This window comes from Halichoerus grypus, chromosome 1 (assembly GCF_964656455.1).
Source record: "Halichoerus grypus chromosome 1, mHalGry1.hap1.1, whole genome shotgun sequence".
Lineage (NCBI taxonomy): Eukaryota > Metazoa > Chordata > Mammalia > Carnivora > Phocidae > Halichoerus > Halichoerus grypus.
In genome coordinates this window covers 54,838,780-54,854,535 of record NC_135712.1, presented here as the reverse complement: position 1 = coordinate 54,854,535, position 15,756 = coordinate 54,838,780, and the positions used below count along the sequence as shown (strand labels likewise).

At 43.1% G+C, this 15,756-nt stretch overlaps 1 protein-coding gene across 1 annotated transcript in view; it reads left to right on the top strand.

Annotated features, from left to right (window-relative positions):
• The first annotated feature begins 1,940 nt into the window (after positions 1–1,940).
• The window catches only part of GUCA1C (guanylate cyclase activator 1C), a 32,489-nt gene continuing 18,673 nt past the window's right edge, over positions 1,941–15,756 (top strand). The window contains 1 exon segment of the mRNA XM_036120547.2: positions 1,941–2,222. Within this exon segment, the coding sequence (XP_035976440.2) occupies positions 2,019–2,222 (204 nt within the window). The 5' untranslated portion in view covers positions 1,941–2,018.

Sequence of the window (15,756 nt, the reverse complement as noted above, 5' to 3'; positions counted from 1 at the left end):
TATTAGCATTTAAATTTTTTCTTCATATACATCCAGCACATTCTGGTTAAATTTATTGTAATTTAGATATATTCTTTGACCTTTTAGAAATGAAGTCTTTTTCCCATTATCTTATAGCAGGTTAATGTTTTATATACTTTTCTGAGTTTGGGATATCAATATTGTATCCAGATAAGAATCCTTATACTATTTGTAGTAGTTTTAAATATTTTTCTGTATCAGCAAGTAATCATTATGCAGATTTTTAAAGAAGCATCATTTATATGAAGAAATACAGTTTCTGGACCTCAGGTCCTCGTATTCTTGATTTATCCAAAAATCTTCCTTCCACAAGAGATTTCCTTGGCTCCTTGAAAACTTTATCTTTCTCTGCCATCATTATCAGCCATTCTTTTCTTAATCTAAAAATTGGTGATTAATAAATGTTAATGGTGATAAGAAGTCAATGCCTCTGAACATCCTTCTGGCAGACATTTAGAAAGAATCTGCACAGGAACTTCCCCAGAGAATGGTCTTTGAAGATCCTAACAGGATATTCCTTATATTTCCTATCAGGACTGAATCCTCATCAGCTCATCTTCTTTCTTTGTCCTCCGCATGAAGAATCTCATCTACTCTTAATGGTTTCAAGTAATAAACATCAGGGTGCACGTACCCCTTTGGATCACTACATTTGTATCTTTGGAGTAAATACCCATTCCAAATGAATGAGTTCCACATTTCTATAACCTTATTGAATACCTGTTATTCAACTGTCATTGTGGAATCAAAATTTTTCTGTTTTAAAGTCTACATTGGTATGTTTGAAACAAAATCAATCCTATATACCCTAACTACCCCCACCTCCTGTCAAGGCACTTCATTTAGGCCCCAAAGGCTCCAGTTCTTGGGGAACCTCGGGTTTAAAATAGGTAATCAGTTCGGACTAAGGAATAGGGACTAAGGCAGAAACCAGACTTAGGAACTGAGTCAATATGAGAACTGGGGGAAAAATGGAGTAAGGTTAGGAGAGGAGAACCAGGCTTGGGACCAGAGGACCCCCAGGTGGAAATAATGGAAGTCTGTTATTTCTATGTACAGTTGGCAGCAAGATTGGCTTGAGGACCACACAGGACAATTCAGTTCCATTACTGGACCATGGATATAGTTCTTAGGCTCATTCACTCAATTTTCAAGTCCTTTGCAATTGGGGCTTGACTCAAACAAGATCAGCTTGGGAACTGGAGTGGGACAAAACAAGCAGGCAGAGGGCATGGGTAAAAGACAGGAACAGCAAAAAAAAAAGGGCATGGGTAAAAGACAGGAACAGCAAAAAAAAAAAAAAAAGATAAGAACAATGCCTGAGGACACAGCTTAATGTGTCCTTTTATCTGCAGGCCGCACTTCTGCCTACCGCACCTACAGCGTTTTTACTACTACTGATATGGTTATTCCTACCCATTTCCCTCTTCTGACGTAGACCTCCTTTACATTTTAATTGTACTCAGAATGTATAATTTTTCTGTGGTTTAAGATTTTTTTCTTCATCTGAATTTATCTTCACAATATTTATGTATGAAAAGGCAAATATTCTTATTATTATTTTACAGCTGGGAACGCTGAGCCTGTAATGTTTCACTGCAGGAAGTGTAAACAAAACCTTGAGCCCAGGCTTCCTGATTGCAACTCAGAGTTCCTTCCATGAGACCCCACTCCACAATGTAGGCATAATTTAGGCTGACAATATGGCAAAGATTACTTGCTTAAAATATTGCCTCTGCCCTTCACAGAAAACTGTATCTCTGAATGGCAGTAAGTGCAATCCCATCAGTTAGCAATAAATGACCTAGTCTTAAAACTGTACAGATGAGTTAATCTCACTGGCTTTCTATTCTTATTTAGCCTATAACTGTAAGAGGTTTAGAGTAACTCTCTAAAGGCATATGTTAGCCTCCAGTTTTAGTGAAGAGTGAGGAACTAAATCGGTAGGAACCTTACATGAAAACAACCTGAGAAAAAGCTGGAGACCGTCAATCACGATGGGAAATAGCGAATCCATAGCTGGTGGTCAGACAGCAGTTCCTGCTAAAGAGAACTATGTATGGGACAGAAAATTTATGAGGGAATATCCATCCGACCTGCAAACACTGCATGAATTTAAGACACTCTTGGGTCTGCAGGGTCTGAATTCAAAGGCCAATCAACATGTTGATCAAGTCTATAATACCTTTGACATGAACAAGGTAAGATCTTTACTTTTTATTTGGCTATGGTTCTGCATTGTCCCCTTTTTGAAAATTTGAAAGAGCTTGAGGTAAAATGTGTGCATCTCACTGAACAGGGAGCTCTTCAGAGAACCCACAGCTTGTAGGTAAGTGAGTCATTAAACACATTTAGCACTGACGGCATGAAAGTAATTGGGAACTAGCCTCTCCGCCCTTGGAAATGTTCCTCATGTAGGGAGTTATTTTAACACCAAATTAAATCTCGGCATGGAATTCTAATGCTATCGTTTAAATAAATCTAATAAGTGCAGATTGATTTACAAAGACTGTTTTCAAAGTATTTAATGCGTTGGTGACATTTTATAGAAAACCAAATTACAGGAATCTGCTTTAAAAAGTGTGATTGCATCTAGATTGGCAGGTAAAATCAATACAAATTCGCCAGCATGTTGTTTGTACTCAGAAGCTGGAATGCTGGAATACTTTTTCATATCTGACCAATTTACTTGGGGGAAAAAACAAAACAATTTAGTTTTAAATTCAGATAAATTTTAGTTCCTAAAGATTGTCACTCAACTATTGTCTTGAATTTACTCATTCCTGAGGAGTTGCTGCACATTTAATTTTCAAGACTTGTAAAAATACAAAGATGAGGAAAAAACTGGGAATAGAAAAAAATAAGCCAAAAAAGTAACAATCTGACCTAGCAGGCTCAAATTCTTCCTGCCTAATTTTCCTTGTGCCTTTCAGTTATTTTTTTACCTGTATATTTCAAAATGGGCTGATGCCATCTAGAATGAAAGGGAAAGGGGAAATGCTGCTCATTGAAAAATAGATGACTTTAGAAGGCTGTGTGTGAGAATAGATGAGAAAGAAGTGATAATTCAATACAATTAAAACAATTGGCTGTCCATTGGGACATATGGAATCTAGCACAGCCCTTTGAGCCCTTTTCCAAATCAAAACAAAACCAAAAACAAAACAACAACAAACCAAAACAGCAGATGACTTAAAAGGAGGTAATAGCTGGGAACTGGGGAAAATGAAACCTGTGGTAAATTAACAGCTATTTTGGTTCTAGTAATAATGTTGGGAACAGATTTCTTTTAGGACATGTTCTTTGTTTTTTGTTTTTTTTGTTGTTTTTTGTTTGTTTTGGGGGGTTTCCCTTTTTTAAAATTTAAGTTCAATTAATTAACATGTAGTGTATTATTAGTTTCAGAGGTAGAGTTCAGTGATTCATCAGTTGCATACAACACCCAGTGCTCATTCCATTACGTGCCCTCCTTCATGCCCACCACCCAGTTACCCTATCCCCCTCCCTCAACTCCCCTCCAGCAACCCATCTGGAATAAATAGCAAGTAAGAGGAAGTAGAAGAAAGGATCAGCCACCTGGAGGACAGAGTCATGGAAAGTAATCAAGCCAAGCAGATGGGGGGGGGAATATGCAAAATGAGAATAGACCCAGGGAACTCAGCAACACTGTCAAGCATAACAGTCGCATGATAGGGATCCCAGAAGGAGAAGAGCAAGAAAAGGGGGCAGATTTGTCTGAAGAAATAATAGCTGAAAACTTCCTGAATCTGGGGAAGGAAAGAGAAATCCAGATCCAGGAGGCACAGAGAGCCCCCAACACAACCAACCCAAAGAGGTCTGTGCCAAGACACAAAGTAAATAAGATGGCCAAAAGTAGTGATAAGGAGAGAATTTTAAAAGCAGCAAGAGAAAGGAAAGCAGGTACATACAAGGGAAACCCCATACGGCTATCAATGGGTTTTTCAGCAGAAACTCTGCAGGCCAGAAGAAAGTGGCATGATAAATTCCAACTGCTAAAAGGAAAAAATCTACAGCCAAGAATACTCTATCCAGCAAGGCTTTCATTTAGAATAGAGGGAGAGATCGAGTTTCCCAGAAAAACAAAAATTAAAAGCAAAACCAGCCACATCCCTGTCACACACTATGCCATCAGCCTGTGAGTCCCAAATTCACAGTCCAGCCGCCCTCCTGCCCGAGTCAGCATGCACGGCCTGCTACCTGCTCAATGCCAGGTCCACACGCCTTCACCTCAGATTGCCAAGGGCTCAAATTGACACTCTTTCCCTCAAATTCCACCCCCTGTGCTCAAGTTTGTGCACAAAAGTGGGAATAATTATAACAGCAGAATGAAGCAACCCAAACATCTATTTCTGTGGAATATAGAATGGATAAAAGGAGTGTGCTAGGCTGAGAACATCTCCAACAAGCATATCAAAGAACAATACATACAGCATGATTCTGGTTAGTAAAAAAAAAAAAAAACCTGGGAAGAATAAAACAAGATGAAACCAGAGAGGGAGACAAACCCTTAATAAGAGACTCGTAAGCATAGGAAGGACATGTTCTTTGTTATCAAGCATGAATGACGTACTGCCTGCTTAGCATGACAGTGTCTCCCTCCTCATAAGTTTTACTTAGTGTAGATGCAAACAAACAACAGTTCTGCCCCCAAGGAGATTACAAATCAGTGGGAAAATGAGACAGATTCTGCTTTTGTTCTTAACGTTGAACTATGTTCTAGATAGGCTGTAAGCTGAATGCTTGTGTCCCCCCTGTTAACCTTAAAAATAAAACTGCCAGTTATTTTTACCAGCAAAAATGGGATTATTTGGAAATAATAGAGAATTGCAATTTTGGACAAGCAAGCTATGGCAGAACCATAGGCATGTCTGCAGAACAAAGGAGAGGAACACTCCTGTACAGAGGAAAGGGTGAGATTGGGAAGACTTTTATAAACAAAAAGTCGGTTGGAGTAAACTGGGAGTTTGAAGTATAATGGCTTTTCATTGTCTGAATTGTGATGGTATCTCATGGGCTGGACTGCTGCGGAGTGGGGGGGGGCGCTTCTTTTTCTGCTGCTGGGCTAGTAAAGTATCTACAGGCAAGATCCAGTCTCTTCCGGGTGGGTCTGCAATTGATTAGGAGTGGTAGGGTGTGAGAGCGCTCCCTGCTGGCCGCCTGACTCCATTCTAAATGAGCTTTCCTTCTTTATTCGTTGCACGCCCAAATTCATATGTTGAAATCGAACCCTCCCCACCTTCCCGCGGGACCAATATGATAGTATTTGGAGGTCTTTGGGAGGTGATTAGGTCATGAGGGCAGAACCTTCATGAGTGGGCTTAGTGCCCTTATAAAGAGACCCCAGAGTGTCTTCCTCCATGTGAGGACATAGAAGACTGGCTGTCTATGAACCAGTAAGTGGACTCTCACCAGACAGGGAACCAGGCTGAGCCTTGATCGTGGATTTCCTCGCTTAAAGAACTGTGAGAAATAAATTTCTGAGTGCTTTAAACCACCCAGTCTACGGTATTTTTGTTACAACAGCCCGAAGTGACCCAGACAGGGAACTGTGTGCATGTTGGCATGTGGTCTGTGTGTCTCTGCCTATGTGTGTGTGTCTCAGCTCCTTCTCTCCGCCATCCTACATGTTTTGCTCTTCGTGCAGCAGCTGCTGTCCCACTGTGCCCGCTGAAAGCCGCCTCGTTCACAGCGGAGGTCTGTGGTTCTAGAAGGCAGCTTCTCAGACTCCGGCAGTCCTGCCGGGAGGTTAGAAGATGAGCTGCTGTCAGGGTTTCTCAGTTATTCTTCCAAGTAGCTGGTGACCTATCCCAGGCCAGAGATTTTGTTGTTAGCCCAGTGTTTGTGGAAGCACTGCGTGTCGGTGGTTCCTGGGTGAGAACAGGAACATGGGAAAAGGAGCGCTGGGTAGAAACAAGAAGTGCTGTCAAAATGAGGAGGCAGGGGCTGTGGTCAGCCAGGCAGTCTGTGCGTGCGCCATCGGAGTGGCCTCTCCGCGACAGCCCCGGGACGGCCAAGCCCACCTCAGGAGCTTAATTTAAATCACTCGGGAGTTCTGCTGGTGTTCGTGATTTATCGTAGAGATTTTGTGTTTGCTTAGCGAGCAAGTGAACCTAGGCGGTGATGACGGATGCCACACAAAGTGGGATCTCGATATAAAAGCTTGTAAAATGAGAAGAGGGAGGATTGTTCGTTATCAAGTGATAGTAAGAAATGGTATGCAGTTATGCACAGGAAAACAAAAAAAGCCGTATATTTAATCAGATCGATAAAACTATCAGCTGTCCAGAATCCTGGAGGATTTACTCTATCTGCTTCTCTACGGTTTTAACTATTCTGGATGGAAATCATTGTAAAATGCATTTCATACTTTTCCTGACTCCTCAAAGTGCCGGAGAAACGTTTTTTGATATCAGAGTCATTATCATGAACATTGGTTGTTACATTTTTGAAATACCACCAAGCACCCATGCCTATTGAAGTTGCTGGGGCTAGGTTTCCTGATGCTGAAAATCATGAAAATATATGCTTTCGTTGTGTTTGCCTTTTGTTGTTTTTCTCTTTCCCTGCTGTCAGACACACCTTTCCCAGCTTTCTGATTGTTCTAATAATAATGAGCTTCCAATCTCTTTGTACACTGTCATTTCTAACCTGGCTTTGTTATGTACTCCAGTTACCTAAACCTGTTGGAATCGTGCTTCAAGTAGAAATAAATAGATCCTAAAGTTTAGAGCATAAGATTTATAACAATTCCTGTGGCTAATCACAGACCCTTGCAGGCATCTCCTTGTCACTCCTCAACAGTAGTTAATTAGCCATAGTTAATGCTTGAAATGTGTCTGATGGTGTTCTGGGGACGGTACATAGACTAACGCATTCAACATCGCAGTGATAATAGAACCTACTTTACAGTAGCGGCCGTGACGTTGGCACCTCAGATCTAACTGGAAGGTAATTGACCAGGACCCCAGGTGCATTGCTTTGAAATCCTTCACTGCATGCATCGAGTCCATGCTTGGTTTTAGATTACCACCAATGATTGAGTGTGGCAGAAATAATAAGGCCAACCCATTTCTAAGACACAGGATTCCTTTGTCAGCAGGCTTTGACTCAAGGATTCCCTGGTGGCTTTGTCAAACCATTGGTTTCAGGAGTGTCTAGGACACTTCCGTCCAAACTTCTTTTACACCCTTCTTCATCTGGGTCAGATTAGCTCATTCAACCTTTCCTGACTTCCTTCCTGTTTCATTCCAAATAGCATTTCTCCAAATAAGATCTTTCAATTAGGATTAATAGGTCTAATATCCAATGAATAAGAGTCACAGGAAAAGAGCCCAGAGAAAATGTAAAGTTATAACAAAACAAACCAGAAAAATTTCCCAGACCTATTAGACACATGTTTCACAAGGGCCCAGCACAATAGATAGAAAGACATCAACCTACAGTGTACATGGAGAAATTTTTTTAAACAGGGATAAAAAGAAAATCCTAAAATCTAAGAAGGAAAAAAAAAATATATATATATCACATCTTTATCCATTCATCAATCAGTGGACACTCTTGCTTCCATATCTTGGCTATTATAAATAATGTTGTTATAAACATAGGGATGCATGTATCTCTTAAGCATATTTTTTATTGTTCCTTGATTTGAGTTTGCATCCAAACAAGGTCCATAGGTGGAAATTGGTGGCTATGACTCTTAAGTCTGTTTTTTTCTGTAATAGTCCCCTAACCACCTCCTCCCCCCCACCCCCCATTTATGCCATTCATTTGCTGGAGCAAGTGAGTCATTGGTTCTGTAGAATGTTTTGCATTCTGGATTTAGTTGATTGCTTTCTTGTGCTATCTAGCTTTCTAGTGCTCTCAAGCTGTCTATTCTTCATATCTGTAAATCTTGAATAGATTCAGATTCATTTGCTTGGCAAAAAGTACTTTGTAAGTGCATAATTATTGGTTGTCACACTTTTCTTGGATTGTCCATTAGTTTCAGGAGGTGTCAGCCTGATGATGATGAGGCAATTATTAACTCCATGTAAAATAAGGAAGTCCATAATTTTGGTACACCAATGGGCTATACAGAGAACAAAATGTACTAGTCATTAAAATTAAACTCTTGACTACAATTGTGAATATGGAGGAAGAACTGTGGTGTGCTCGGAAATGTTTAACTAGTTCTCTGGGGTGGTGGGGGAAGCCCTGGTAACCTATGCTGATTTCCATGGCGTAAATACTCCCACCATGGCCAATTTCAAGCTACCAACCATTTAATAGTTGGTCTGCAAACTTCCTGAAAATTTAACAATCAGCTCGCACCAGCAGATAGAATAGGCGCCAGGACACTACTTGGATATATATATGGGGTCATGGAACTAAACACCTGTCATTTGCTATAACAGGAAATTAAACAGATAATGTCTAGAATTGATAAATCTAAAACATCAGTAGAATAACCATCATTACAAAGATGTAAATAAAGGCTAGAAAAAATAACCAGAAAGTTCAAAGTTTTACATTATACGCCTTTTCATTTAATTGATTAAAAAGTACGACACGGTGTAAGTGTGTGGCTCTTGTGGTCTGTGTTAAACCCGCCCAGGGTGAGACGGCAGGACTTGAAGTTAGGTGGGCTCCCAGCGCTGACAGTGTCACCGCAACTTTAATAGTCCCCTAACCCTCCCCTCCCCCACCCCGCCATTTGTGCCATTGATTTGCTGGGGACGTGCCTCACTGCCGAAGCGGAAGCGGATGAGCGTCTGGGGAGCATTCCAGCTGGGTCTGGGCCAGCACAGATATTCCACACACAAGAAACGCTGTGAAAGTGATGATGTTGCTGGCTCTTGGCTCCTACAAGGCACTGTTCTCGCCTCAGCATCCGTGGGCTTCACCTGGAGATGGATGCAAAATGCCCAGTTCCCGGGAAACTGCCTCCCATCCGAGGCACGAACCTACACTCTGGGCTCTATGCATAGACAAAATTGAACTAACTTGTGCTGTGCTGAGATCCAGCCATGAGAGAAGCACCCAGCAGCGCTGTGCATCCGGTACCTTTGCACTCCGGCCGCCCTGCTTTCTTCACACGAGATCTGCCATTTGCTCTGCACCTCTCCTCTCTCTTTTTAAGTACGAGTAGTGCGTGAATTCATCCTTGTGAAACAACAGTGCAAAACATGAATGATAAAAACACATTAATCATCCCCTTCAGATCCTGCATGCTTTCCCAGACCAGGAACCTACCATGGCGGTGTAAAATAGACGAACAAATATTTACTGAGTGATTGAATAAAATAGTGACAAATGGAGTATCCTCACTCTTATGTTTGCACTTTTTTCCCCTTTCCATTCCTCTCTCTCCTTCCCTCCCTTTTCTTTTCATATTTATACCAAGGAGGGCCACTGTGTCTTCCAAAGTATAACCTAGTTCCCAATTTGAGTGATTATCTCAAGGGAAATTTTAAAATTTCTTTTCTACCCCTATAGCTTTTAAGAATTTCAGCTCACACTCTCAGGCATTCGGGAAATGTAACTTTAGTTTTCCATAATGGAGTTAATTTATATTTTGAGCCCCCATTTTACCAAGGAGTGCTCCCCCTTCCCAGGGCTGCAGGTAAAGCCCATGCATAGAAATCGGCATTAACCCGGGGCAGAGGGGCAGCTGTTCACACTGGTATTTGCTGAGACTGCATCTCTCCTCTCACCTCCTGCCCCCACTCGCAAGGCCGCTGTCTGCACGGCGGGCCTCCTGGGTCAGGTTCTTTCTGAGCTTCCTCATACTCCTAGGCACAGAAGCCTCCTCGGCTGGCTCAGGACTGTGTGACCAGATTCTCCATCCAGCCCTTCCTCCCAAGCCCAGTGAGTGAACCACAGGTGCTTCTGTTCTTCTGTCCGCCACACCCACCTGGCGTATTTCCTGTCACCCAGACCTCCAGCCATGCTTGGCCCTCACAGAGCAGTGCCCTCTCCCCATTCCCGTTCCCCAGAGTCTTGCAATTCTCTCTTCTTTCCCGAATCCAGCCTCTGGAATCTTGATCTAGTTTGGAAGGACCCAGGAGAAACTAGAGAAAACTGGCTCTAATTATGTGTTCTTTCCAATCTTTTGTTTATGGCATGAATTTTATGCTCTGAATCCTAAATGGCTTAAACTATTGAGAGTCAAGAGCTAAGAATGAACTTGCTTTCCGCTTTTCTGCTACAGTGACTTAACTCTTAGGCAATGAAAATCTTCACTGACTATGGGAGGGCTAGATGATAGAAGAGATTAGCAGGGGCGTCTGGGTGGCTCAGTCGTTAAGCGTCTGTCTTTGGCTCAGGTCATGATCCCAGGGTCCTGGGATCGAGCCCCGCATCGGGCTCCCTGCTCGGCCGGAAGCCTTCTTCTCCCTCTCCCACCCCCCCTGCTTGTGTCCCCTCTCTCGCTGTGTCTCTCTTTGTCAAATAAATAAAAATTTTTAAAAAATAAAAATAAAATAAAGAAAAAAAGATTAGCAGGAGAAGAGTCACATCCTCAATACACCCCATTATTATCCCACTGCATTTGCAAATATTTACTGAGCACCTGCTTGTCCTCAAAGGAGTTTAGAATCTTGTGGGATGGCAAATGCATCCTCAAGTAATAAAAGGTAGTGAAGAATCGAAGACTGAAAGAGGGCAAAGCATACTATTTAGTTGCAAGATTCTAGATGGGTCTCAGGTACTCTAGGCTGGTTTTAAACCCTGCGCGGAGATGTGACCGATGGACCAGCTTCTCCCTAGACAGGCAGGCTGGATGGGGGGCAGGAAACTCTCCAGTGCTATCCCAGCAGGACAGGCATGGTAGAAAAAGCGCACTCGCATTTTGGAGTGGTGTGAGGATGGGGGTGAGTAGGTAGGTAAGTAGTAGACGTGACTTTCTATACCCCCAGAGAGTTTTACAATCTGGTTGAGGATAAAAGTTATGTGGTGACTAAATGCCCAAAGCGTAAAATAAGGCAGCATAACAAACTATAGCAGGACTGAGCTATTCAAGGTACATTTATTGGGATCCAAAGATGAAACAAAAATAAAATGTAGAATTAGGCAAGGCCTTTTGGAGAAGTTGAGGCACTTTGGGACTCTGGAAGAAGGGAAGAACTTGAATTATTACCCGTAAATGCTAACACTTACTGAATGCTTCTGTACCAGTCACTGTTTTAAGCACTTCACGGTCATTAGATTCCTCACAGCAATATTATATATGTAGCTACTATTTTTCACATTCGCATTTTTCACATTTGCATTCCCATTTTCCCAATGAGGACACTGAGGCACAGAGAGGTTTAGTCACTCACCTGAAACGACACAGCAGAATTGGAATGCTGGCAGTCTGACTCCAAGGGCTGCACCGTAAATTGCTACGGTATTCCACCTTTAACAGAGGAGTTGTGAATTTAAATGAAGAGAACAGCTCTCTACCAGGTAGGAGAGGGGAGGGTACGTGGGGACCTCACCAAGACAGAGGGTCACTGCTAGAGCATCCCTGGCAACCGCACATGTTGGCCGTCTCACCTGTGTCTCTGCCGTGTCCGGACAGCCCATTGTTGCCACTGTGTGACTTCTTACATCACAGCTGAGCAATGAGGCACGCCGAGCACCGAGAAGCCCGTAGTGACTTGCCTGGAGAATCTCAGAGCAGAAAGTGAGCCCTCGGCCCTCTGGCTGCCGGTGACATTCTTTCTCTCTGATAGGCGTGAAGGTGAATGGTCCACATCTAGGCCACATCTAGGCGTCTGGGCTTTATCCAAACAGAGTGCCATTGGGAGCTCCGAGATCAAAAGCGCTCTGCCCCTTGTAAGACTCCGAGGTCTACAAGTGAGAGAAAATGGTTTCTCTGAACTTACGGGTTTGGAACTCAAACCGTAAATGGAGTGATGGTTTAAGCCAGAAAAGCTGTTGTCAGCACTAGGGGACATTTAAAGGCTAGGAGAAAACAAAACAGCAGGGCAAGTTTTCAGGGTATTTAAATTCACCTCCTCGGAAAATCCTGGGAATCAAGGAGGGAAGGCGAATGATTTCTTAGAAACGTGGGTGATAACTGTTACAGAAAGAGAAGTGAGGGTAAGTAGCAAGCTGGGGGATCTAATAGATGATTACTACAATATATGTGCTAGTTTACCTATAAATATGTTCACAAATCAAATCTTAGCTTCGATGTTAGCTCCCTTGCTATTTTTAATGAGCCTTTTTGTGAATCTCTGTACTACGAAGCCCAGGCCACCCCCGGGGCGGTGGAGGCTCTACGGGAGGGGTGAGGCTGCCGGGCCCCCATCCCAGCTCTGACCCTTATCGTGTGTGTAATCTCGGACAAGACTCAGATAGCCTGTGTGTGTCAGGGTCATCAGTTCTAAAACCGAGACAAGACTTAGCCCGCCTACACTATCCCTGAGCTCATGTGAAATAACGAGGAGAAAACTGGGAAAATGTGCACGATAGCCCACCAAGGGATGGTGCGTTTATCTGTAAAATGCAGATAATTCTGATCTCAGCCCCCACGCGTCTGATAACAGTGAAGATTAACTTTATTCTTTATCAAGCTCAAATTCGATTTCCGAATGAACGGGTGTACCTCCAGGTGCAGAGGCCGCTTGCCCACCATTTCTCCTCTTTAACCGACCCCAGTGCTGTAGATGGTCCTTTGTGCTGTTTGGGGGCACATTGGCCCCTTCAAATGGTTGCCAGTCACAGAATGAAATTAATTAAATGGGAATCATCTTTGAGTTTCAACGGTCTTTTCAACCCGGGATAGCTGCACGGGAGCGCTGGCTCTACTTGAAATTCACAGGTGACCTCTGGTTAGTTGGTTCCTTCGCTTCTCTCTGTGTGAGAACCCTTGAAAAATGGATCAGGCAACCTGGCTTTTAACTTGTGTCGTAATTGCTGCCGCTCATTAACCCCCTGTCTGCCCTGCAGCTTCTGACACTGTATTAGGTTGTCTGGCCTGCAGGGTGACCTCCATTACTGCCGCTCTTCGTAAGACACATTACTGGAAACATGAGCATCTACTCTAGCCCACGAGGCTGCAATCTCTTAAAGGGAGAGACCGAGCCTACTGCTTCTGAACGACCAACTCAGAAGCTCTCAGGAAGCATTTGTTGGTGATAATAAAATACCTCATCTTTGGTCAGCACTTTGTAATTTACAAAGCGTTTCCGTGTATAACATCACTTATCAACATGTTGCTTGAGCTTCTCACAGAATTTTACCCGTTAAAGACATCAACTGTGCCTGCTGACATACATTGAAACGTAAGCTGTTGTAACTCGTGTATTTGAACAAAATCTGTTGGAATTGTCGTTCTCAAATCTGGCTCCATATTAGAAGCACCTGGGGGTGTTATTAAAGTGACCCCTGGCTGGGCCTCCACCTTAGCCCCACCGAATCAAAACAATGTTTTGTTTGTTTTAAACTGCCAGGTGGTTTGACTGTGCATCCAGATAGGAACACCACAGTTATGCCAGAAAGACCACTGTCAAAGTGCTAGAAAGCTGGGCTCTAAGCCCATTTTTGCTACCGAAGAGCTTCGTAGCATGGATACATTTAAAAAAGGGACCTTGGGTCCAAATCTATTAATTCAGAGGCAGTTCCTCTGACTATTCTTTTAGTTACATCATAGTAGAGAAGCACAGCCTTGAAGCAAGTAATACAGGTCTATATGCTCCACCATCTGGTCCGTCTCTGTTTACCTCTTTTATTCAGTAAAGACAAGGATCCAGGCTCTTCCATGGGAAATAACACTCTTAGGAGACAACAAGCTGTCTGACTTAGGGTGAGACTGGATTTTATCTTATCTGTGACAATATTGCTTAGGGAGACACATTGGCTATCTAAGGAAGTTCTTGCAAAAGGCTGCCATTGCTATAGTCGCTGGTGGGTCTTCCAAAGTTAGCCCGTTCAGAAGTGATCCAACTCAGACAATTGTTCTGCCTTCCCCCAAAGCACCTGAGACTGGCTTCTAATCCACAGTGGTCCAGACACCACCGAGCTGGCCGCATGCTGGGCACAGATGCTCAGGGCTTCCTGATTGATACCCAGGAAACCTATTCAGAATTGTGAGCTTGTTTGATAAGTACTGTGAGAAATCCTTTGTCCCAGAACACTTGAATTTTGTACAGTTGTGGTCAAGAACAACTTTGTGTGATCTGCGTAAAGATCATGTTATAGAACCGACCTACCAAGCCAGCAGTATATTTCTCATCTTAAAGAGCTGAGTCTCTTTTCAGGACATTCCAGAAACTCCACGGCTGATGGAGACTATGTTTGTTGTTAATGTAAGTGTCTGTCGGTGAAAATGGGGCTAGGTCATAAATGCTGAACATAACTTTTACAGATTTCAAAAATTCACAAAACTATTATTTTAAAAAGTATTCATAGATGTTTGACAAAATTGAGAGGGTCCTTATATTACCTAGTTTTTTTTGCAGCTCCTAGAATGCAAATTAAATATCACCGACGATTATGGATCAATCATACAATGTGCTTACACGAACTCTCTCGGTTTCCTTGCCCCGACCGTCTGAGCAACCATTTCCAGGCAGACATTTCAGTTCCTGTGTTGCTGCGGCCTTGCCGCAGCTGGGAAAATACCACTGGGAAGTGTCACATGTGACAGAATGGAAACATCGAAATGTCTTCAGGTGAGGGGCTGCGGAAATCTGTGAATTCTTCCCAGGTAGCGATTCTGTGAAAAGTAGCAGAACATTAATGCTGTGAGAAGGGGTAGTTTTACTCTGGGGGAGGGTTTGGAAGATTTGTGTTGGATTCGGATTATTTGTTTTCCTGAGTGAGAGGGTACACTAGAACGTATGGGGTCTGACCCCTAGTTGTTGTAATAACAATCCTGTTCCTACGGTCTTGGCGTCAATAGACCCCAGGACGCTGTGCTTATTGGTATATACCGTTTAGGGCCTTTTCCGGGTTAACTGAATTCAGGTGTGAAAAGCACAATGCCTGGCCTGTGTGTGTAGCAACTTTTACATCAGCATCAATAGTTGTCATTGTCCTCGTTTGAGGAGGCTTCCTGGAAGAGAAGCCCTAGAAACTGATGCTGGGCAACTTGAGGTCAGCTTCGGAGAAACTGCTACAAAACTCACGTATAGATGATCTTTGTGCGTATGGTTCTAAGGGCCATTCAAAAGGATCAGCAGAGACATGTGAATTACAAACCAGAAAAACCCATCTGATTCCGGCTGCCTGTTCCCACTCCATCCAAGGATGCTTTAAGCCTGACATCTACAAATCTCACCAGCAGCACTCGAGACTCAAGACACTGGTGTCTCCCCACCTGGTGTCAAGACTCCCTCACTGCCATAACTTCAAGCTGGTGGATGATCCTCTCTGCTCAAGGAAACGCCCATATATTAGCAACTCTAGACCCAGCTGCCTCAGTCTTCCATAACCTCTATTAAATTCCCAACTGACCAATGTTGACCCATAGGTAGGGGCATGTCTACGCCCTTCATTCAGCATGAAGCAGCTACTGAAGACGAGACCTCCACTCAAATGCCAAAGATTTGTCCTTGTTGATCTGTCAGGGGGGAATGTAGAGGCCACTTGTATCCAATCTACTTGGACAATGGAAACCTGAGTAAGGTAGAAGGGCCCACAGTGATCCCCAACCCCCTGGCTGGATACAAACAGGTCCATTAGGTGGGACCCACCTCAAAATATCCATAAGTCATAGCTGATAAATGGGTTACATACACC